At 45.2% G+C, this 22,824-nt stretch overlaps 1 protein-coding gene across 2 annotated transcripts in view; it reads right to left on the minus strand.

Annotated features, from left to right (window-relative positions):
• Window positions 1-11,661, minus strand: part of LOC149326985 (uncharacterized) — a 60,971-nt gene extending 49,310 nt beyond the window's left edge. For both annotated transcript variants that reach the window (XM_089563609.1, XM_089563610.1), the window contains exons 1-2: window positions 11,467-11,661; window positions 9,051-9,112 (exon numbers count right to left, since the gene is read on the minus strand). In XM_089563609.1, coding sequence (XP_089419735.1) covers window positions 9,051-9,112; window positions 11,467-11,512 — 108 coding nt within the window. In that variant the 5' untranslated portion in view covers window positions 11,513-11,661. The remainder of the gene's footprint in view (window positions 1-9,050; window positions 9,113-11,466) is intronic.
• Between the last annotated feature and the right edge of the window lie 11,163 nt (window positions 11,662-22,824).

Here is a 22,824-nt window from a genome sequence, read left to right on the forward strand (position 1 = left end):
GGCACAATATGCGCAAGCCCTTTTACAGCGTCCAGTCATGGAATAAAGTTCGTGGATTGTCTAATCAAGGAAAAGAATTTACACCTGCGTTCCTTCCAAATTCCACTCGTATGGTAACCTTTCGATGTAATGGAGCGCGAATATTCTTCCACATTTGTAATAATTTCAAGTTACTGATTTGGCTGACCGTGCATAAATATTTTTTGATCGCTAACCAACATCCTGTAATTTTTTTTCATGAAGGTATTTATGTGCATTCGCAGACAGTTACTGCTCACATGTAATGAGAAACATCATCCAGTTATTAATTTTTTTTCCTGTTAATTTGGTCTTTTACATAGTTTTATATATTCTACCTCCCTCGCTTCTCCCTAACCCTCCTACCTTTTCTATCGTTCCTCCCTGTCTTCTACCCTCTCCCTTCTATATCGCCTAAGTGTTGCTTAGTGCCCTGGCCGACAACCAATTTCCTTCTGTTTTGCTTTATATTTTTGAACAAATGATGTCCAGTTCCCGCACACAAAAACAGAATCAAGAAGGGTCGAGGTGAAGCACTACTCCGCTAGGTAACGTGTCGGCAAGCCGACTACTGGAAAAGAAGTCAAGACAAGTTGAAATTTTGTGCAGTTAAGAATCTTCAACTAAATCCTTCAGTGTGCTGTACCACAACAGGTTGATATTTCGGAATTGTATTTTTTTATTAATTTCTACTAAGAATCCTAAATAAGGCCCGGAGGTTACCGGAATTATGTGACGGTGAAATAATATTGGTCAAAAATCCTTCCTGCTTTTCTTAGGCTCATAACAATGATTTCGTTTGTAAACCATACTTCTACTTTCTCTCTTTCCATCGTTCTCCAAGTAATTTTGTTTGCTGTAACCCGCTGCACCAATCGCAAAATTTCAAAGCATACTTACTTTTCATATTGAAACAACAGGCAACTGCTGGCCGCATACATTTTCCAATGCAACAATGTAAAGGTTTGTCAAAAAGACCCTCTGATCAACAAGACCACCCCTGAAAATGCGGAGCACCGAATGTCATGCCGCTTTGTTTCTTTAGGGTTCGGTACCTGCACTTGCTAATAATTGTTATTAGTTTCCCGCATTATGTGTATAAATTGGTTACTAGTATTAAATTGTTTTTATGGCTCACGCGGTGCCGATGACAGTTTCTCTTTTGATACAAACGTTTGAAGGCTGACAGTCTACTTTGTTTACTTTTTAAGTTGTGTCGTGCAATTACTTCCCCTGAATACGTTTCGAGTGCGATGTCTTGAGAAAAATGCAAGCCTAGGAATAGGGTTTCCAGTAAATCTTATACCCAACTCATCTCGGCGAAAGACTCTTAAAGGTCTCGTAAACAGGTACTCCATAAAACACTAGGGGTTTCTTCGTACGCCTGCCATATTTTCTGACTATTTTTCAATCACATGTCTGGGATGCCTCATTCAATAAAATTTCAGCTCCTGCTGCGTTCTCAACGAGCAACAAAAAAAAAGGAGCAAGTGGCGAAGTCAATTTTATTATTGCAGTCGATGATTCGTAAGAGGAATCAAAATGCTCATTTACGAACGATAGCAAATGACGCTAACAATGCCAAACTCCTCAGATAAAAAAAAGCCGCCATAAGGAAGCGTTGAAATGCAGCGCGTAATTTTGTATAAAGCATGTAAATGAGAGTAAAACTAAAAAGCGAGTGAACAGGTGGGAAGAGAATATCAGTCCTGCCAACAAAATTTCGCCAAAAGCAACTCACACACCTGGGTACATGGAATAAAACTATCCTTAGTCACGTTACTCCTCTTTTTATTCACAAATTCATATTCTGAGCCATTAATAGGTCATTTTGAATTAAAGAAAAAATAAAGCACGGCCTAAAGTGTTGTTGAGAAAATTTATTGATTTACTAGTTTCAGTACCCTCAGGGCCTCAAAGTCGTAAATAGGGGTAGGCAAAAAGAGAAAAGAAAAAAAAAACACAAACGTACAACACGCAGATTTGTTAACCTGTAATAACGTTGCTATTGCAAAAGGAAGTCAGTAAGCCCTGACTTGAGAGATGGTGCATCCACGATCTAGGCAATGGATGGGGAAACGCTATTTTACTCTGTCCGCGATTTTCCCCGTATGAGTTGAAGAGAACATTGGTGCGGTTACAAGAAATGGCGGTCATAAAGAGGTTGTCTGTGACAAATGATATGCATAAAAGCCAGATTTGAGGTTCGCTTCTTAACGATGGCGAAAAAAAAAGAAAACTTCATGAATGAGGGACAGGTCACACATTTTCACTCGGAGAAGTGAATGGGGCAGCCTAAAATTTGATTTGATTAGGACGCGATAGCTGGAAGACGACAGTTGATGGTAATCAAATAGCGGATCGGGGTTTTGCAGATTGAGGGCTAATTAGGTTACGTTAGGCTGGACTCTATAATGCCGATGCGTAAGGCACCAGAGCAAACTAGAACGCTGTAAACCAAATTTCACTGAAAAAACAGTGCCACAAACACCAATGGTCTATCAATTAACACTGTTTAAGAAAAAAGAAACACGCGAATATTACAGATATGAAAAAATACTTATGTTAACAGGGCCATGTGTGTCAGCCTGCAGGCGTAAGTGTGTAATATACGTGGTTGAGTACCACAATTCGAGGTACAAAAGGTGTTGGATATTCGTTTGCTCGAAACTGGCGTATCTTTCGCTCATTGGTGGAGAATCGAGGTGCTGCTGTATCCTCTGTGCATTGCCAGAGTAGGCAGCAGCGTGCAGTTTGCGTTAACTCCAAATATTAGGGTGCGCGCAAAGCAAAACACGCGGTGAAGCTACACCACTAATAAACAGCAATACTACATAGAGTAAGTTATTGAAATGCACAAAGATCTTTCTAATACATTTTTGAAAAGTTAACATAATGAGAGCACCTAATGAGGGCTCTTTATATATCCGGTACCCAGAACTACAAAAGAAGACTGCGCTACACACCTAGAAAACAAAGGCACACAAAACGACAGGACCACCGCTGGTCTTATCGTTTAGCGTGCCTCTTTTCTCTTCTTCTGTCGCGCCGTCTTCTTTTATAATTATCACGTACCAACTAACCCCACACAAGAGTTCTACCCGATAGCCAGTGACGTGGGCCATTCTACCTTCTGGTGGGGCTCGGTTTCAATAGGGAAGCTGTACAGGCTGCACATTTCATGAATTCCAATGCTCTACGAGCATGCCTTTTGCAGGATGAGTGGGGAACGTTTCTTGGCATAATGAAAGATAATCAAAAATAAAATTCTTTCTTGCCCTTTATGTTCTTTAGGTCACGTTACTGATCAAAAACCACCAATAACGTTTCCAGGTGCTATCAGGGATAGCTGCAACTTTTAATGCAATCAATGCGCTTGTATCAATATCTCTTGGCATTATTTTGATAGCCCTAAAAAACGGCCAACTATCTGCTAATTGTCATTGTGTTCTTTCTATTAGGCCTTGAACAAAAATGTAGGTACAGTGCCATACAATAAAGCGGGCAGTTATAACTGGGCGCCACCAGCATTCAAATACATCATTAGTGTATGTTGCTTCATGCAACATGCAACTTTAAGCTACGCATATGACGTCCCCCCTGAGCTATAGAGATAGACGTCTTCATCAAAAAACTCGGCGGTATCAAATCGTCATGTCAGCCATTACGAGATGGTATTTCGCTCTAGCAAGCACACTACGACAATTTGAAATTCAAGTGCTAAATGTTACACGCTTACGCAACTCTCATGTTCAAGTGCTAAATGTTACACGCTTACGCAACACTCTAACAGGATTTATTCACTGCTGGAAGTTTGGTGATGAGAAGCACTTTGTGTCTGTTCCCACCACTCCCGCTTTGCTAAACCACCCTGTATACAAACACCTCAAACAACTGACTCGAAAGTTTGAAAGGAGAGCTTTCATAGAATGTATCAAAACAGTATGTAATGCTTAAAATAACCGAAAGAAATAACCGCCAGTTTAACGCGCACTTTGCAGCTATCCCATCTGTCAGCAAGAACTTCACTAAAGCGCACATCGCTGCTAGAACCACCACTATTACAACCAAATAGCGACTGAACTGGCTGCCACGATAAGCGCATGAAAGGTTTTTAGCGCGGAAACACTAACTGATGAGGACAAACTGGCTTACCAAGTTTGTGTCAACCTTGATGTTGAAGGTGAAATTGGCAAAACTAGTATAGGAAGAGGCCACGCATAAATAAAAGAAATATTGCCGTGACTGGGTTTCGAATAAGCGGTTGCGCGAACAGATAAGCTTCGCTGGCCACTGCACGGCACCGCTATGCCGTCACCGCAGCCGATCACGTTTCGAGTTGAACTGCAACACACACTCGCGTTGTGCACTGCACATTGTCGTCTACGTCAACTTCCATCTGCCGACAGAACAGATCAGATCAGTTTGACCTCGATGAGAGCTTAACCTTAGTCTCATATTGTAGCGGGCTGACGAGGATAATGAAGAGATGCACTGTGCCACGAGTCGACGACAGATGAAGACGACAAAGGGCTCGGTCCGCTACGCGCTGCTCGCCGCTATCAGGGCTGCTGATATATGTCTTCCTTTGAATATCTGTAAATATATTTCCCCCCTTACATATTTGGGGGAGGCACGGATTTCACCAACGCCTACATCAAGCGACGGACGGCACCTCGGCAGCTTAGCCATGCCCAAGACGACTCGCCGCTAACAGCGCCACCGGCAACACCGTCGGACATTCTGGCTCACCATCGTGATCCTGGGACGTTTTCCGGCACAGATGCCGTAGACTTTCACGACTGGCTCAATACGTACGAATGCGTGAGAGTGTACAACCAATGGGACCCTACACTCACGCTTGCCAATGGAATATTCTATCTGAAAGGCACCGTTCACGTCTGATACGAGACCCATGAAGATGATGTCAGAAGATGGGACACATGCAAGCTAAAACTTCGCGAACTGTTTGCAAAGCCACTCGGCCGACAACGAGCGCCTAAGACCGACCTTGCTTCCCACTCCCAAACTTCGACTGATTCTTTTGTTTCGTATATGCAGGACGTGTTGGCCTTTGCCACAAACATGACGATGAAATGTCTGAATCGGACAGATTGGTCCACGATCAAAAAGGGATTGCGGATGACGCATTGCACCAGATAATTTATTAAAATTGCTCAGCGGCTGACGGCATCATAAAGGAATGCCGACGCTTCAAGGCAGCCAAAAGCCGGTGGCATTAGCCGTGAGTTTGCCCGCCTCCCCAACACGACTGCGATATCATCATATCAAGATCTGTTGCCCCGACAACCTCCAGCGCCTCCTGAAACTCTCACGCGCATCATCTCGCGAGAACTGGAAGCCATGTCCTCTGTCCCCCAGAAGCCAATCTGATGCCGACTATCAGTTGCCCGCAATGTCTGTTATCGAAGCTGTAGTCCGCCAAGAATTTGCTAATGTGGGTCTTCAGCCTGCCGGCCCGATGTCTCCTTCCCAGTCCCGGATATTGCTGCGACCAATCGCGGACGCCCTCAGTACTTCGACCCGCGCCGACGCAACCCTTCCGACTGGCGGGCACCCGATGATTGGCTCATTTTTTTTCACTGTTCGCGTGTTGGCTACATCGCCTGCCACTGTCGCAACCGCTGGTTCCGTCCTTGCACATCCCATTACATGCCCAGCGTTCACCGTCCCGAAGAACAACCTGGTCTTTTTTCGCCGAGCGTGGACCCGCAAAAGCACTGCTGCTGACGTCCGTACTCCCCGCTTGAGCTGCTCACCGTCCCCTCTGCACCGTCAGTCCCGTTTACCCGATCGCCATCGCTTAATCCCTCCTGACCCCAAAGGACGCTGCCAGACGGAAAACCAGTCACTGCAGCGTCTGGAGGCAATGCTGCAGTAGGGACCCGGCTCGATGACCCTCGCTTAGCCCTTCTTGCACAACGTAACTTACTCAGCATTCATGTTGAAGGAGTCCCTGTCATAGCCCTGATTGATTTCGGCGCGCAAGTATCCGTCATGAGTTTCCGTTGACGCCGGCGCCAAAGTAAAGTACTGAAGTGAGCTCCTACAGCTGTTGTCCGTGTTGGCAATGGTGCAATGCCTCCGGTGGTCAGACTACTCACAGCTCGTGTGACAATCTCTGGCCGCCACATTTCTGTTCTGCTCGCCGTTTGGACCAGTGGCCTCAGGTACTCATCGACTGCGGCATTAGTATCGTTGAGCTTGACCTTCCTCCTTCTGCAGAGTTGCCGCCCTAAGTTGTACCCAGTCTTTCTACAGCAGAGTTCGTCCGTCGGCCCTCGACGTCACCACTCACGTGTCTTTCTCTTGTGCCCCACCTGTCCCCGATGGTGACCACATCCTCTTTCCGGCACTTGAGGTGTCCCTCAGACGCAACACTGCGCTTACCCTTACCGTCGTCACAATCTCTGCAAATCAAGCTTACCTGACGGTAATTAACATTGCTTGGCGCGTCCAGCCGCTCCCGCAATGTATAACGATCGCAAAGCTCAGACCTGCTGGCGAAAGGTCATATCGGCTGTGGCCAATTGCGTGTAGCTCTTTACTCTCCGCCCTTTGCCTATCGTGGCACCAACCGACGATTGCGACAAAGTGACCGCTTCTGAACTCTCCCCAACGCAAGCCCAAGACCTGCTCTGGATACTGCCCTATTTTTGCGAGGTGTTTGACTTTGATGACTACCCGTTGTATCGAACCTCTAATGTGAAGCATCGCACGAACACCGATAATGCCGCTCCTCTTCACAGACGTCCGTATAAAGTGTCCAGGGGAGACCGCCGTGTAACAACGCAGGAGATGGAGAAGATGCTAGATAAAGACGTCATCGAACCATCGTCGAGCCTTTGGGCCACATCAGTCGTCCTGGTTAAAAAGAAGGACGGGAGGTGGCGATGCTGCATCGATTATTATCACCTCACCCGCATCAATAAGAAGGATATCTATCATCTGCCTAGAATCGATGACGCACTGATTGCCTTCACGAAGTCAAGGACTTTTCTTCAACCGACCATAGTTCTTTTTACTGGCAAGTAGCTGTCGATGACATGGACCGCTAAAAGACCACTTTCATGACACCTGACGGCTTATGTCTTTTTAAAGTCTTTCCGATTGGCTTATGCAACGCGCTCTTTACCTTCGAACGCATGGTGGACTCCCTTCTTCGCGGCTTTAAGTGGTCGACCTGTCTTTGTTATTTAGAAGACGTTGCCGTGTCTCTATGCCCTGTGGACATCCCTTATCTTCGCGAAACTGATAGCGTGCCTTGTCTCTTTGCTATTTCTGATCTCCTCAACGTCGCCGACAAACAGCGCCAAGATTCCACCTTACAATCAATCATTGATGGCCTGTGTTCAGAACGCCCGAATCCGTCCCTGAAACTATGTTCTTCAGCATAACATGCTCCACCACCACAGCCTGTCCCCTGATGCCCCTCCGCTATTGCTTGTTATTCCTGAACAGCTACGCTCCTCTCTCCTTGAAGAACTCCACGATCTACCGACAGCCGGACACATTGCTGTCTCCCGCACCGCACTTATGCTCTGGACCAGCGCCGCTTCTCTTTTCCCTGTTTATATCGTCCCATTAAGAGTTACATCACCGCTTGTGACCTGTGTCAACGCAGAAAGAGGCCCCCACACTGCCTGCCGGTGTTCTCAAGCCCATTGATGTCCCGCTCGAACCTTTCACCATGTTGGCCTCGACCTTCTCGGCCCTTATCCCACATCGCTTTCCGGCATGAATTGGATAGCGGTCGCAACGGCCTATACGACTCGGTACGTCATCACACGTGCCTTACCGAAGAGCTGTGCAACAGAAGCCGCGGATTTCCTCATGCAAAATATCCTTTTTCAGTGTGTCGCTCCTCGCCAACTACTCACCGATCGCCGCCGCACAGATCTGACCAGAGTCGTTCAGGACCTCCTATGTTCGTGTTCCCCGCAGCACAAGCTCTCCACAACGTATCACTTACAAACCAAAGGCCTTACTGAGCGGCTCAACCGAGCTTTGACCGACATATCAGCTATGTATGTCTCCTCCGAACACCACGACTGAGAGAGCGCCTTGCCTTATGTGACCTTCGCAAATAATTCTTCACGGCATGGCTCGACAGGCTATTCCCCTGTCTAACTTTTGTTTGGTAGGCAACCCACCTCCCCTCGACACTCCATGCCACCTTCTCCAGTCCCCTCCAACACATAGCCAGTTACGACATTGATCAAGCCACCCACGCGCGCCAATAGCCTGCCATCGGATCCAAGCCTCTCAAGCGTCCCAGCAGTCTGCCTACGACCACCGACACGGTGAAGTAAACTACGAATCTGGGTGCGTCGTCCTTCTGTGGTCGCCTTCGCGTCACGATGGTCTCCCCGAGAAACTTCTTTCCCACTACAGTGGCCCTTTCCGTGTGGTGCGCAGAATGACTGATGTCAAGTATGAAATCGCTGCCCATGCATCCTCACCATCGTCCTCTCGCCCCGCCACCGACATCATCCACGTCCGCCTCCCTAAACCCTACCACGTGGCTGACACTTGGGCCCCCTATTGTCAGGACGGCGCTTCTACCCCTCCGGCTTATGTAGCGGGCTGACGACGAAGATGGAGAGATGCACTATGCCACGAGTCGATTACGGACGCAGACGACAAAGATCTCTCGCTCGTACCTCTTGGCGCTGCTCGCAGCTATCCCTGCCGCTTGTAAGTGCCTTCCTGAAAATACTTGTACTTGTATTCTTCCCAGTTAAAATGTCATCGCCAGACGTGTCGATGACGCAGCAAAGCCAAACTATCGGGCAACCAGGCTAAGGACATGCTTTCGCCATCTATTAGGGTTAGCTACTTGAAACCCTATCATGTTCTTGCCTATATTAACACTGTTTAGAATGCCGTGAACCTCCGCCACATTTGGATGTAAACATAACAGCAGGTTATCAGCACTATTTTTTTTTAATATTTCAGTTTTTGTAATATTATCATTCAGTATAATGGCGCAAGAAAAGTTTCAGGCTTACCCTGGGGTCTGGGTAGCAGAAAGCAGCGCCAGGTCGGTAACCGTCCGCACTGTAACCGTTTCCTGCATTAAAAAAAAAATGTGGATTTTATTATATTTCAAACAGCATAATACCACATTGAGACCCCTGAATAAAAAGCGATTAACTGAAAGTGGACCATTTAGTTTTAAAAACTAGCATTTTAAGCTATAGAGATGGCTTCATCGGCGATTGCAGCGTATGTTGACATAAAAAGGTTGAATTATGTAAACTCTCCGCTGGTTAACGATTTTTCGTTTCCATGCTGAACACGCAATCAGCTGCCTGTTTTTGCTCTAAAATTTTAAGCAGAAGGGAAAGGAGTGAATACAAGGGGGGGGGGGGGGTACTGCGCACAAAAAGACAAGGACAAGAAGATAACACAACAAGCGCAGACTCGCGACTAACTTTATTTGAAAACACGACACTCCTTTTATAGTTTCAAAACTGTCACATCACACACATGATGAAACCAAAAACCTGTCTTCATTGTGATACAGTTTGATACAAGGGTCACTTACGCAATCTTTATCCTTCTGTTTGATGCAAAACGCCTCCGCCAAAGGGAAAGGACTTTTGGCATAATACGAGAGAATTAAGAAGTATATGTCACGGCACTTCGCATAGTAGCCTTATAGAACTGGCCTTTGTAGTCAAAAGCATCAACATGCCACGGGTACATATTCTTTTCTGCAGGTGGCAATTCTGATCAAAGTGCTTCTTTGAGTCTTATATCAAGGCGGCACTAGCACAATAGAAGGAAATATGTGTCGACTCCCTTCTGAAAGCTGATCGTCAACTATTCCTAAATGCTCGAGAACAGTAATTTGCGCAAGGCCCACTTTAACTGTTTCATTCTCTAGTTGTATCCCAAAGTACAGTAAAATCATACTCGAGAATTCATTTTATTTAGTTAATATTTACAGGTACACTGCCGGTCCACAACAGCAAACATCATTTCACAACAGAATGCTCTGCAAAAACAAGCAAAACAATGCACTGCAGAAAAAGGAAAAATAGGTGTATTTGTGCTTTATCGCTATCAGCACAGACTGGCAGTAAACAAAGAAAGGGAAGGTTGAGTCACTCTGTAATATTGGGGTTATTCCAATCAGTTATGTTCCTCGAAAAAAAAAGCTTCAAAAACAATTATTTTTTTGCACGGAATGGCTTCATAGTTAGTTAATGCCTCTGCTTAGTGGCATATCCAGAAGAAAATACCATTATGCCAGAGATGCCAACGTTGTGTAATGTCTATTTACAACCTGATACATTAATTTTAGTTGGGAAACTCAGTTACGATGGCATAGTTGCGGAAAGTTGGCTCTTATTAAAAGTTCTGTGACTGACGTGCGGGAAAAATCATTGCAGATAAAGCGAAGTACCTTTTTCTGCACCCGTCCAAGATTTTGATGTTAGTTTGTGTAAGAGCGTTTAAGATAATTGCTGCGTAATCGAGTTCTGGAAGTATAATTGTGTTATAATCAAGTAAGTGGACATTGGTTGCGGACAGTTTTAAGGCTCTTCTGAGAAAAATAACAATTTGCGGCAGGCGTTATCTTTTACTTTACCAAAGTGCTATTCCATTTAAGGTTGTTAGGTATCGATAAGTTAAGCATCTTCTTTTTGTGAGTATTACACATATAACCACTTTTCGTAAAATTTATCGACATCTAGCTGCCAATCTTCACGCCTGGCGACAAGTTTCTCAGGTGCGTTGTTTAAGAATACTTGATCCGAGGGGCTCTGTATTCCTTAATGCAGGGCACAGCCGTCTTTATATAGTATCGTTTTTACAGGAACATCTTTTATAACGTCATTTATAGAGAGGACGAAAAGAACGGGTCCAAGAAACGAGCCCTGGGGAACGGCAGACTCAGCCGAGAGTTTTTCTGAGTCTTGCTGATTCAGCTGAACAATACGATATTTAGTATTGCACATGTCCTATCATATTGCTGCGTAATGTGCACACCTGTCCTGCCAGTGTGGGGGTACAGTGTACCCAGCTCGTCTGTGCTTGCATCCCATCACTTCAGCGTCGTATTGGAGAAGCTGGCAACGAATTTCTGCTGATTAGGCACCTTAGAGACACAAAGACTTGACAACTCTGCGCCCATCCTTCTAAGAATGCAGCCATTTTGTATGTATCTGGTACTTTAAGAGCCTCGCGCAAAATACGAACTATCTGACAGTTGTATCTTAAGTTTGCGCCCTCTCCCGTGGTCCCGAAAGAAGATTACAACCAGACGGGGAACGTACTACCACGAGATTCTTGCATTTTTTATTGTCCCTCTTACGATTTGGAGATAAAAAAGGAAGAACCAACATCATCTTCGCAATATTTGGCATCCTTAAATTGCCGTTAAGAGGTCCTCAGCAGTGAGTAATGAAAACTTACCAATTATGACGAGTGTTATGCAAAGGAGAAAACATTCAACTTTCATTTCTTGCTGCAGGGTTGTTTGATATTCCTTCAAAAGTTTTAAGGAACTCGCACGCGTGGAAGCTTCGTGCAACAGCGAAGGATACGCAAACTAGGGATTGAAATACACTCGTGTTGAGTTTAAAATATGCTGCCGGATTTCCAGCTTTTCTAAGAAACCAATAGCTTGGTGTCAACAACTTTGCCCCTTTAGAAATATTGTTCCCGTCCTTCGACACCAAGACAATGGCCTATTTTTCGGAAGAAGACAGGGCAAGCGCGAACAATAAGGAGGTGGTGTTCGTTGACGTTCAATAAGGTTTCAAAGGTTTATGCTCTGAAGCCGCCACCTGCATGCATGGCATCATCAGTTTTCTCCTTCGAAAAGAGGGACAATGCAGTGCGTAGACACTTGCGATACCTGGAGCCGTGTTTTAACGCTGCCTGCCGCCTGCGCGGCCCTAAAACACGCAAACAATAATTTCGCTGGAAAGATAGCGGTCTGGGAAACTTATATAATACGTCGCATGAACCCATATTTCTAAACGTAAGCAACATTAAAATAACATCAGAACGCTTATACTTCGGGCAACGGAATATAGAAATAAAAATTAGAGAATCTTGATGGTCATGATTTTTTTTTTATTTTTTTCCCGCGCAGAGTCAAGTTTTGGAACGAAATTATTAGTTTTTTTTATTGTGAGAGCTACAGCCTGGACCGTTTGAAAAGCGAGTACCTAGTTATGTATTATGATTTCTTGTCTTCACTCTAAGCAACCACTATTGAAAAGTCTCAGACGTGACGTAGCGGTGATACTAACTGACTCAATACAAAACTAACAAATAAAATGCCAGGGTTTAGAATTTCACCACCGGTTAATATTTGCGCTACTCACTCCATAAATCATAGTGACGTGTGCTGGCCATCTGCGTAAAGTAAACACACAAAACATGGTTCGCTTGATTTATTTTATTTACGTGACAGAACCCCTCAAGGGCTTTTAAATAAATGATGGGTTAAGTAGTTATCAATAGCTGTATACGTCATTGCTTTGAGATAAAAGCTACTGGAGCATCTGAAAAGAGAATTTCGGTTCTCAACATTCAGAGAAAACGAAAACAGAAAAGTAGAAGGGAAGTGGCCGGGAAAATCTAAGGTGTAAGGTGTCTGATTTATAAACCTATGAAAAACTTGTGGAGGGAGCAGAGGAGGTTGGCGCTGCTGCGGCGAGCAGCGAGGCTTTAAAAAACAGAATGTCCTTTCAGAAATGACATTCTGATTGTATACAAATACGCAGAATGAACTAAGTGAGTATTACAATTTTGAATCGATTCGAGTACATCTCTTAGCTTTATTTCGTGCTAGTCCCAGATACAACTAGTCTGCTCATGTTTAGGTCTGGTACTGGTTCTGTAAACCACAAGCTTCACTTTTTGCGGCCCATGAAAAAGATGCCATTACAAAAATTCTACAGATATTTTGGTGGATGATATGGGTGTCGTTATATGTGCTCGCCAAAGAATATTTCTGTACAGGATATTATAGCCGGAGAAACCTCAAGTACGAATTGGCGAAGTCACCTTAAAGGACCCTTTTGGCCGCCGCGGTGGCTCAACTGTTACGGTGCTCGGCTGCTGGCCCGAAAGACGCGGGTTCGATCACGGCCGCGGCGGCTAAAATTTCTTTGGAGGAGAAATTCTAGAGGCCCGTGTACTGTGCGATGTCGGTGCACGTTAAGGAACCCCAGGTGGTCGAAATTTCCGGAGCCCTTCACTACGGCGTCTCTCATAGCCTTAGTCGCATTGGGACGTTAAACCCCACAAACCAAACCTAAAGGACCCCTTTCCAACCAGTCCTGTAGGCCTATTGTTTGACGTTTCGGCCGATCACTTTTTATCTGCGAGAAGCACTTGGAGGACGCCCTCTCCGAGTAGTTCCACTGGATAAAATAGTCCGTAAAGAAGCTAAATAAATGGACATGGGCAGGGCATGCCTTGTGGAGGCACGATAATCGATGGTTCTTAACAGTAAAGTAGTGGTTTCCAAGGGAAGGCAAGTGCAGCACGGGGCGGCAGAAAGGTAGGTGGGTGGATGAGATTAAGAAGTTTGCGTGGATAGGATGATCCCAGCTTGCACTGGACAGGATTAATTGGAGAGACATTGGGTCTTCGGTTTGCAGTGGCCGTAGTGGGGCTGAAGATGCGAATGATGAACTGCGTTATGTGCCTCAAAGAGTTCAATACGAAGAGGAATTACTTATTTTCGAACAAAATTAGCGTGCCAGCAAAAGAAAATCAATGGAAGTGTGAATAAATATTCATGGTTGCGGCAATCGAGCAGAACTAGAACAAACAAAGGATATCGTACAGCGTTTGTATATACTATATATAAAGACGTTTTCTTGCTTCAAAACAAAGTGTCGCGAATTTATTGCGCAGAATTATTGAAACCTGGTGGCAGGCACAAGAACCGAGGAGAGCGATCGAGACAGTGCTCCGCGCTAGTGCACCTTTGCGACATCGTCCCTCGCCATGTCCGAGAGCTTCGCAGCAGCGTGCCAGTTTCGGGGAAGGTCTGCGCTGAGAGGAGTGTTGTAAGCATTTATAGACGAGGCCGGCCACTTGCACTGTGCTCAAAGTGATGACTTCATATAGTGAGAGTTTCGCTGAATCCGGCGTCTTCACTTGCATCTCTCCACCACTCGCTGGGGCCGCAGTTAACGACCCAAAGTGAAGCATTTCCTAGCAGGTCGCCGAGGAGAGCTGCATATTCCGACGGCAAATCGTCTTTGCTTGAAGTAGGTATCGCTTTGTGTGCCCAGGTTGTGATATCTACGCTTCTGTATTAAGATTGTAAGTCAACACAAATTAAAATGCGTGTACTCTGGGTAGACACTTGAAGTTTCTGATATTGCATTACTGGACGTCAGAAGTCGACACAGCTCTTTGCGCCACCGGTAATGACAGGCCAAGAACTTGTTTTGCGCACAAAAAGCTAACGACCACCCAGGTGCGCTCTCTGAACGATGTTACCACTTGAAATATGCGTGCACACACTTCTGCGTTTATCCCGAGAAGCACACCTTCAGCTTCGTGTGACAAGTTTTCCAACATGCAGACTTTTTCTTCGCGGCACAATTCTAAGCGGCACCCTAAGAAGTTTATATAAAGCCAACCTCCTGCATAACTTCTTCGATGTTTGGTGCATGCTTCAAATAGAATCTAAGAGCACAGTCCGTACATGCAAGCTGTATAGCTATTTCTCAGCCTTGTGCGAAAAGGAAGGCCTCAAGATACGACTGCTGATAATAAGATTGATGGCTTCGTCCCTGAGAATTTGTCATACGCTCGGCACACTACTAATCAGCCTTCTTTTTTTGTGAAAGCTTCAATTTTCCTTTCAATGGCCTCCAGAGTCTATCATACCAACACTATGCGAAATCATCTTCTTTTATGAATCACATTGGTCGATGAAGTTCTGTAAAGGTAATAACAATCTGAATGCAGTCTGAACGCAGCCAGTGAACCCATAGAGAAAGAAGCGGCAATCCCAGCAGTACGTCAATAAATAATGGAAACAGATAGCGAGAGCTATGTCGAGCAAAAATATCTCAGATAGCGTAATACTAATCCTGAATGCTCATCACTTGCTCACTGTGCATACTGTAGTAAAAACTAGATACATGCGCCCCCAGACATAACTTTAGGGGAGAGGTTTGCATATAAGCCGTGCAAGCCATGGAGTTAAGCAATAAATGTAACAATAAAGCCATACACTTCTTGAAGGTGTGAAGAACTTTTGTGCCAGCCTTTGAGGCACTTTTGGTATCTAAAGAAACAGTCAGTGCTCAACATGTACCTCAAGAGCAGACCATGTCGACGAATACTTTTCAGCGTTAGTGTACGTAACTGTCGCCTGTCATGCATTGTGTTTTTATACAGCATTTGTTACCAGTGTAAAAATTCAAGAGGCGGTTTTATACTTCAAGATAAAAATAAAGCCTATACTAAGGGAAGTTGGTGTATCACATGTGAGGGACACGAAAAAATGCTGGAGTAAAATGCTGCAAAGGTGTAGCGGCGTTCTGTTATAACAAAGGTATGCATATAGTATATTTCCATTAATCACCATTCCTGTTCAGTCACCGTCCGTAGCGACAATGTGGCGCGGACATTCGGCCGCCGAGTATGGTTTGAAGACCTGGTCGAAGTGATTACAAGAATACTTCAGCGGCACAGAAATGCAGAATCAACCTAGTAGCGCATGACACTGGTAGATAGCAATGGTCTGGGGTGGCTGATGACAATTTTCTTACCACTACACGAAATTTCGTAACCCCAATCCAGCTTCGGGATGATAAACCCCGAAACATGCGGTAAGTGCTCCTATATGCTCAATGGGTGTATTCGAGTTTCCAATTCCGGACTACTTCCTGACACGTCTCAGCTTCCGCTCTGCCAGGAAACACCGTCATGGTCACATGATCTACTTGCCAGCGGCTGCTTGCGGACTGGCCGCCGGAGCCGGGCTACCCCTCGGTAACCGTGCTAGGCCGCTGTCATCTGCTAGCAGACGACGCAAGTCAAAGCCAGCACGACGCAGAAGCAACGCCGTACGTTCGATCACGATCACTGAGTCGATTTGAAGACCATACTGTCAGCTTAGCATAGGTGATTAGAGAACTCAGATTCAGCAGTATGCTCCTCGCTACTGTTCGAGGCGAAGCTCACACAAAGTAGCCCAACTAGTTGCGGATAGGCAGACAGAAGAAAGCCTTCGTAAAAATGTTAACAAGCGCTAGCTGCTCCAGAACAGGAGTGGTTAACCTGCGATGCTTTCAGGTAAGCGTGCATACAGTATGTAGGAAAATCAGCGCACAAGAACCTCTTGACGACACGAGCAAACAATAGGCGCTCGCAGCTCCGAACGCTCGTCCGTGTGCGGTAGATTTCAGGAAACTAAAACGAAGATTCAAGAACAAAAAGTCTCCCCATGCCTCAGAGAGCAGCTATGGAGTTCTTGTGAAGGTTTAACGCTCGGTATAGTCCGACAGGAAAAGACACTCAGAATACACTCAGATCCTAGCTCAATACGGCTACCATTGTGGCGCTTCACTTTCCAGGCAGCTGTCGTCTGCTGCTTTCCTCGGAGCCCCAAGTAGCCCACGTACTCGCAGCAGCGAAAAACGAACGCGTTGCTGTGGCGATGCGGGCAGCTTTCTGACTGGTGGGCGGAGCTCTCGGGCTACCCGAGAAAATCGCATGCCGGACTCGAGTCCGCAAGTAGACTCGGACAGTTAGGGGCTTCAAAACGAATGCGCCCACTGGTTCACATTCCCTGCACAAGACAGTAATCTCAATGGTGGCGTGCCGGCTCAGAAGACCGTAACAGTGTTAACGTATTATATAGCGTAGCAACCGCAGCACTTATCTAAATAGTGGAAAGATAACGATCTGTAATGCTTCAGCAATACATTCAAATGATGTATGATAGCCATGTTTGGTCCCCATGACAAACGTGGTTGAGATGAGTAGTGCAGCTGAAGAGGGAATTCTTAACTGACCTAAGAATCCGAATGAGCATTCTTTGGAAAACGCAAGTTCAAATCATTTCATGAGCATGCAGAAAGTAAGAGGTGCGCATTGAAGAAGCAAGGAACACGGGCCGTTAAAAATCACTCAGAGGTGAAGCTTTAGTTCACTCACACTGTGCATAAAGACTGAATTCTTGCCAAAATATAGCAGAAAAGAAAGAGTGAACCGAATTTGTCACACACGTCGAACAGCGCGTTATCTCAGGATCTATATTTTTTCAGATACGAATTTTTCACATTGTACCAGTGACCATGTTGTTAGGAAAATACCTAGTTTGGCTGCGCCGTTTTTCATCTTTTGCACCTTCTTAACTGCCTAACTTGGATCATGCTGTATGGTTAATTTTCCTTCCGAAGCAACTCTTCTGCTTTCATTCGCTGTAAAGCACCGCATTTAAAGAGTGTCAGCTTTCTGCAAACTTCTATAGGGCAACCGTGGAAGCATTGAGAGAAAAAAAAAATGGAAAAGTGATGAGCTTTTCCCTAGACTACAACGCTTATCTTCATAGCAAATATTCGTGGTGCTGGCCGTGACAGTAATGACTTCGGATACAGTAGTGAAGACTGGCAAACTTACTAACAGGTTTGTGTTCTTGAACCGAAATGCCAAATTATGCTCATATCATATGTTCATATGTCACCAATGCCAGCAATGAGTTTTGATTCTCCATTCCAAGAGCCGCTCAATAAGGCTACAGAAACAGCGAGGGCCGACAGCGCTCATAGTAGCACAGCAACCGAGTTTTTCTGTCATCCAAACACTGGTTTGATGCATAATAAGCGTAATCATAGCTTTTCACATTGTTTCAAGAAGTTTAGGTGTATGACCAGCCTGCAGTATTAGTTTCATGGTGGTGTAAATTATTTCAATGCTGCGTTTCATGTTTAATGTCCCACCAATGCAGCTCTACCGAGAATTATTGCAACTTGCTGTTCTAGCAACTTGCAATCTCACTGCATAGATGCGCATTTTACTAGAGGTGCACAATATATACAATGAAAGTCAATCTAGTCCGCCTAATAGACGCTTGGAATACTTTTTCCTCAATGTAGCCGAAGCCATCATTCAAATTCAATGCACTTGAGTATTCTTATTTTTTCAGTCCCTGACCCAAGGCAATAGAAGAGGAGCATCGAGAAGAGGTGGATGTCTTCTTTTGCTTCAAGTGTTATTCAAATAAAACACTACAAACTAAAGTATTCTGGTAAAAAGGAAGATTGCAATTAAAATTTGTACTTTTGGAGCACTTTTAAAGTTTTCTAGAACGTAAAACCGGCGAAATTGCGTCCATAATAGAAAAAATAGAGAATGGCCCTCCTTATGTTTAGGCGATGTCTGCAATGAACAACCATTGCAAGTTTGCGCACAGAAATATTATTTTATACAGGCATATAATTAGGCATATAATTAAGTTGATGAATCGTTCATGATGCTCATATGTCTTATATTCTGCCAGGTTAGGCTTTCAAGAGTGCAGTTTGTAGTTAACATCATAAATACACGCTTTCTGTCATATTTTCTTCCATTTATTATTTATTAACTTCATGAAGTCCCGATCAGTAATTCTTTTGCTTCACGGCTGCGAGCTTGTTCAGCACATGGGTCGGCTCTCCCATTTCCAACATTTCCGACGTGGCTCTGGAACCGACCGAATCTTAAGATATGCCCTTGTGTTTTGACCATTCCTATGCCGTGAAAGATGCTTCCTCCTATCGATTCAAATGGAATTCTCCAATGTAGTGCTGAGAGCAGGCTCAGTGAGTCAGTCTAGATTATGTTGTTTTCGATGTTCTCATTCATCATTCTGCTGCAGCTATGCACGCAGCGGAAAATTCAGCACTCAAACTAGATGTACATTTCGACAGCCCTACTGTTTTCTAAGTTAAATTGCATTGTAGCCTTCTCAGCATCATTTTCTCTTTTCTGTGCTACTTCTGTATCTTTCTTGAAGAACCAGGTGCTCTTCTAGAATGTGTTGGTGTGGTGCTTTTTACAAAGGTGCGCTAATGTGACGCCATATAAAATAGACAGGCTGTTCCACGATGGGAGCGACTCATGCGTTGAGTCATTATTGGGAAGGGTATCCGAAATTCTCTAGTTTTGGCACTAATTCCCCTGGCGTAGAAGGAAAGCTGTGATCGATTGAATTGGTATGGAGGTGCGCTTTGTAACTAGGGTTAACAGATTTTTCGGCAGGGAATGCCAGGGAAGACCATGCTGCATGGTGGGTTTGCAGCAAACATACCATGTAGCATGGTCTCGGACTCAGCGCCCAGCGCTCGAAGGCATGTCAGTGGAAGACATCAGCTCGAGCGTTCTCGTTAACTGTCCTGACAGCAGTACAGGGCCTGCAAAGAGTATGCCTTTCAAGCCTTGCGTCGTGAGATTTGATTTCTTTTCCCCTGTCACCTGAATGCCGCTACTGCGGGAGCGATAATTTTTTTATTTTTTTTATGAACGCGATGGACAATGCACTGAAGTATGGGATGCCTAAAAAAGGGGTAGCTACTCCCATTTCTTGTGAACAGCGGTCTTGATTCTCTTCAGGAGCTCTGAATTCTATCCAAGATGACAAGGGGAGACTCGTCTCTTTTGTATTCATTTGCTTACCAGTCCCTCGATGGCAAGAATAAAGAACACATCGACAGAAAACGTAGCCTCATGCTCGAGCTGACCGAGACATTTTCTGGATTTGCATCTAGATAATTCCTTATATAGCAGTATTATCCACGGTGCAGCGTAAGAGGCAGGGTCTTGCTGGACGTTGAACTGCCCGTTTGGGGGCACTTGAGTTCTGGTAGGGGTTCGTGCTTCGCTTGTAACGTTTAAAGGCGGCGGCTTTTTCAAGGTCGTATTACCTCTGGGCAGCCCCGGTGGTTTTTGCCGTCAGCATTTTGAAGCATCCCGAGCATGTTGTGGGCTTGGAGAAAATAATACCGGAAATGGCTCCTCTACTCATGACAACATATTACGTCGCTGCAACGGCAGGCATGGTAGTAAACGACTGAAAATCAGGCTGCCGATCAGCTTGAAAATTTACGGGCCTGACTTGTGCCCACACACGGAACAAAACTGAACAGGATCGAACTTCAGGCTTGGTTTCGGTGTTTTCTTCGGCCGCTTGAGGAAGTATTTTTAAACTTCGCAGAAAACTTGTTACGACGGAGCAATCACGCAAGATTTTGCGCTAAAGGCGGCGTCCTCTTCTTGCACTGAACCTGCACTGACGGTGTTCTCACGATTTCTAAGCATCGCCACCCCATTCATTACGTGCAAGCGCCTACTGTGTACGAGGTGACGACGTCCAATTGTCTAATGTTTGTTGAAATAGATATTATTGCTGCTCCCAGTTCGGACCTTTGTTCACAACATTTTTGTTCACAACAGGGCAGGCTCTCGCTTTATGAGCGTGTCAGCAAGCATGCCAGGTGGCTGCTACGCTCTTGCTTGCGAACGTGATAGTTTACCTTGCCGGAACTGCATGCGTACGGTTCGAAGCCCACGAAGATATTACATACTGGGACGTTCGGATCTACGTTCGTGGACTTGTTCGGGAAGTTGGGTGGTTGGCACTTGCCGCTAAGAAGGAACTTGCTGCTCACGCGCAAACGTGTACAGAGTCACACATTTCTCTTATGGAGGACGTCTTGCCTGAGTGCAGAAAAGACACTTCAAAATGAAATGTCTTTCTTCCGGGTTGAAATGAACTCATTCACTCAGACATTCATATCCATTTAAATATGTGGTACATTCAATAAATGGTTTCACTAGTGTTACAGAAAGAGGTCTCGAAGGGCAATCTGTCCGGAGGACCTCCTGTAAAAAATTTAAAAACTACAGTCATCCAGCTACATGCCAAGTAGAATATTCAAACGTACAAATATACAAAAAGCAGTCGCAGGCGATACTTGTTGAGATCCAAATTCCTGTTTAAAAAAATAGGCGCATATTACCTTAGATAATGCAATTGATATTTTCGACACCCCCGATGGCTACGATGACCCCAATCCATGGGCGATTCGGAAGACTGTTGTCTCTTTTTTAGCACACAAAGCGCCTTGTGATAATTTTATCGCTCATGCCAGCGGTACGGATTCGTCTTTCGAGAACGTGAACTTATCAGGCGTACCTTCGAAGTAGTATCAGTCTACTTTTATCCCAGAACTGTCGACGTTTGCTGTGTGTCTATCATCACCGGAAGGCGTTTTTAGTTTTCCTCCTTGCACGGTGTGTGCCAATACGCAGCCAGTGCAGTAGCACCCGTCAACCGAAGCAGGCGTGCCGGTAGCAGCAGCTTGGATCGACGTCCATCGGTGAGTGAGCTCTGGCGCAGCGTGCCTAGTCAACTTTCTGGTAATAAGCGCAGTGTGGATCATGCGCGCAAAGTTGAGAAAAGCTCCGCAGCTCACTTTAGCGCGAACATTTTAAGGACGTTGGTTCTGGCTTCTGCGGAGATCGGTTTATCGTCATTAACAATAGTATGACTCCCTTTAACAAGCTTAAGTCGAAACATTCCATACGGTCGATTTATACGAAATGATAATTGCCTAATAACAGCGCTGGTTGGTTATTATTAGCATCTCCTCACTTGTACGAAACGATATCAAATGGTAACTTGTTTCCTTCACTGGATGCTTCTTTTGAAGTCGCGAAAGAAGCACTCTCTCGACAATATTTCCCGCGTTGTGTGTTCTTTTCTTGTTTCCAACAAAAACGCCTACTGAAGTAAGTACCACGTTCATCATAGACGACGCTACACACATTAATGCCCTAGTATTTAAATGCTCTTTGCCTGGTCTGCCAGGTTGCGTCCTGATTTATGCCTACGACTACGGAGCGGCCGGCGTAGAATACAATTGTTACTGCAATAGACTAGTGGTGTGTTCCAATGGTCATGCAAGCGGAGCCTCCGGGGCACCGCCAAAACTCTCATTTTGCGTGCAGCAGGACGGGCTGCTGCATTGACAACTTTCACGGCCTATATATGCACCACTCGAAATCCAATGAGGCTCCCAGAGAGACGATTCCGCGGCCCGTTAGCTCTGTTCTACGCTTCATGAAGCTGCAGAAAATATTCGTTTGACTGCTGCTTTAGATGAAGAAGCTCTTAATGCAGCCAGTGCTCTGTGCTGTTATGCAAGGTAGTCTGTCGCCGTACAAGCCATCTGTACGCAGGCATTGCAGGTGCCATGAAAACAACGCCGAATGTGTTGCTGTTCTAGTGTGAAAAATAGTCGGCTGCGCACGGCTTAGTGCGGCAGGTGCGACGCATACCGAGGTGGCTCTAATTCCACTAATAAAGAAAGGCGACGGAGAAATGGTGGTCACTTTCTAAAAAGCAAACGGAGATATCAAGAAAATTTTCGATAGTACTCTTGCAGAGGATCTTTCAAGATGTGGCCGCGAGTTCGCAGCCATTGGCCCTATTTTTTACTTCACTTCAGCCAAAACACCGTCGCCTCCGGATCGTGGTAAGGCTCAAGAAGGATAGAATACAAAGTAGCCATGACGGTCTCCAGTAAGCAATTCAGCCCACTGGTTTCCTTGCAGCATTAGAGGTAAGGAGCAATGTTTACTAACATAAATCACGAACAATCCTGACGGAAATAATTTTCAGCAGCGATCGCTTGGCAAGATTGGTAGTTATTTCTTTCAAAAGACGCCGTGCTACCATACTTCCTCGGGGCCAGAAATACTACTATGCGCTCGTGTCGATTGTGGATGTTACTGAATTCATGT

This window comes from Amblyomma mixtum, chromosome 10, assembly GCF_055824585.1.
Source record: "Amblyomma mixtum isolate Tamu chromosome 10, ASM5582458v1, whole genome shotgun sequence".
NCBI lineage: Eukaryota > Metazoa > Arthropoda > Arachnida > Ixodida > Ixodidae > Amblyomma > Amblyomma mixtum.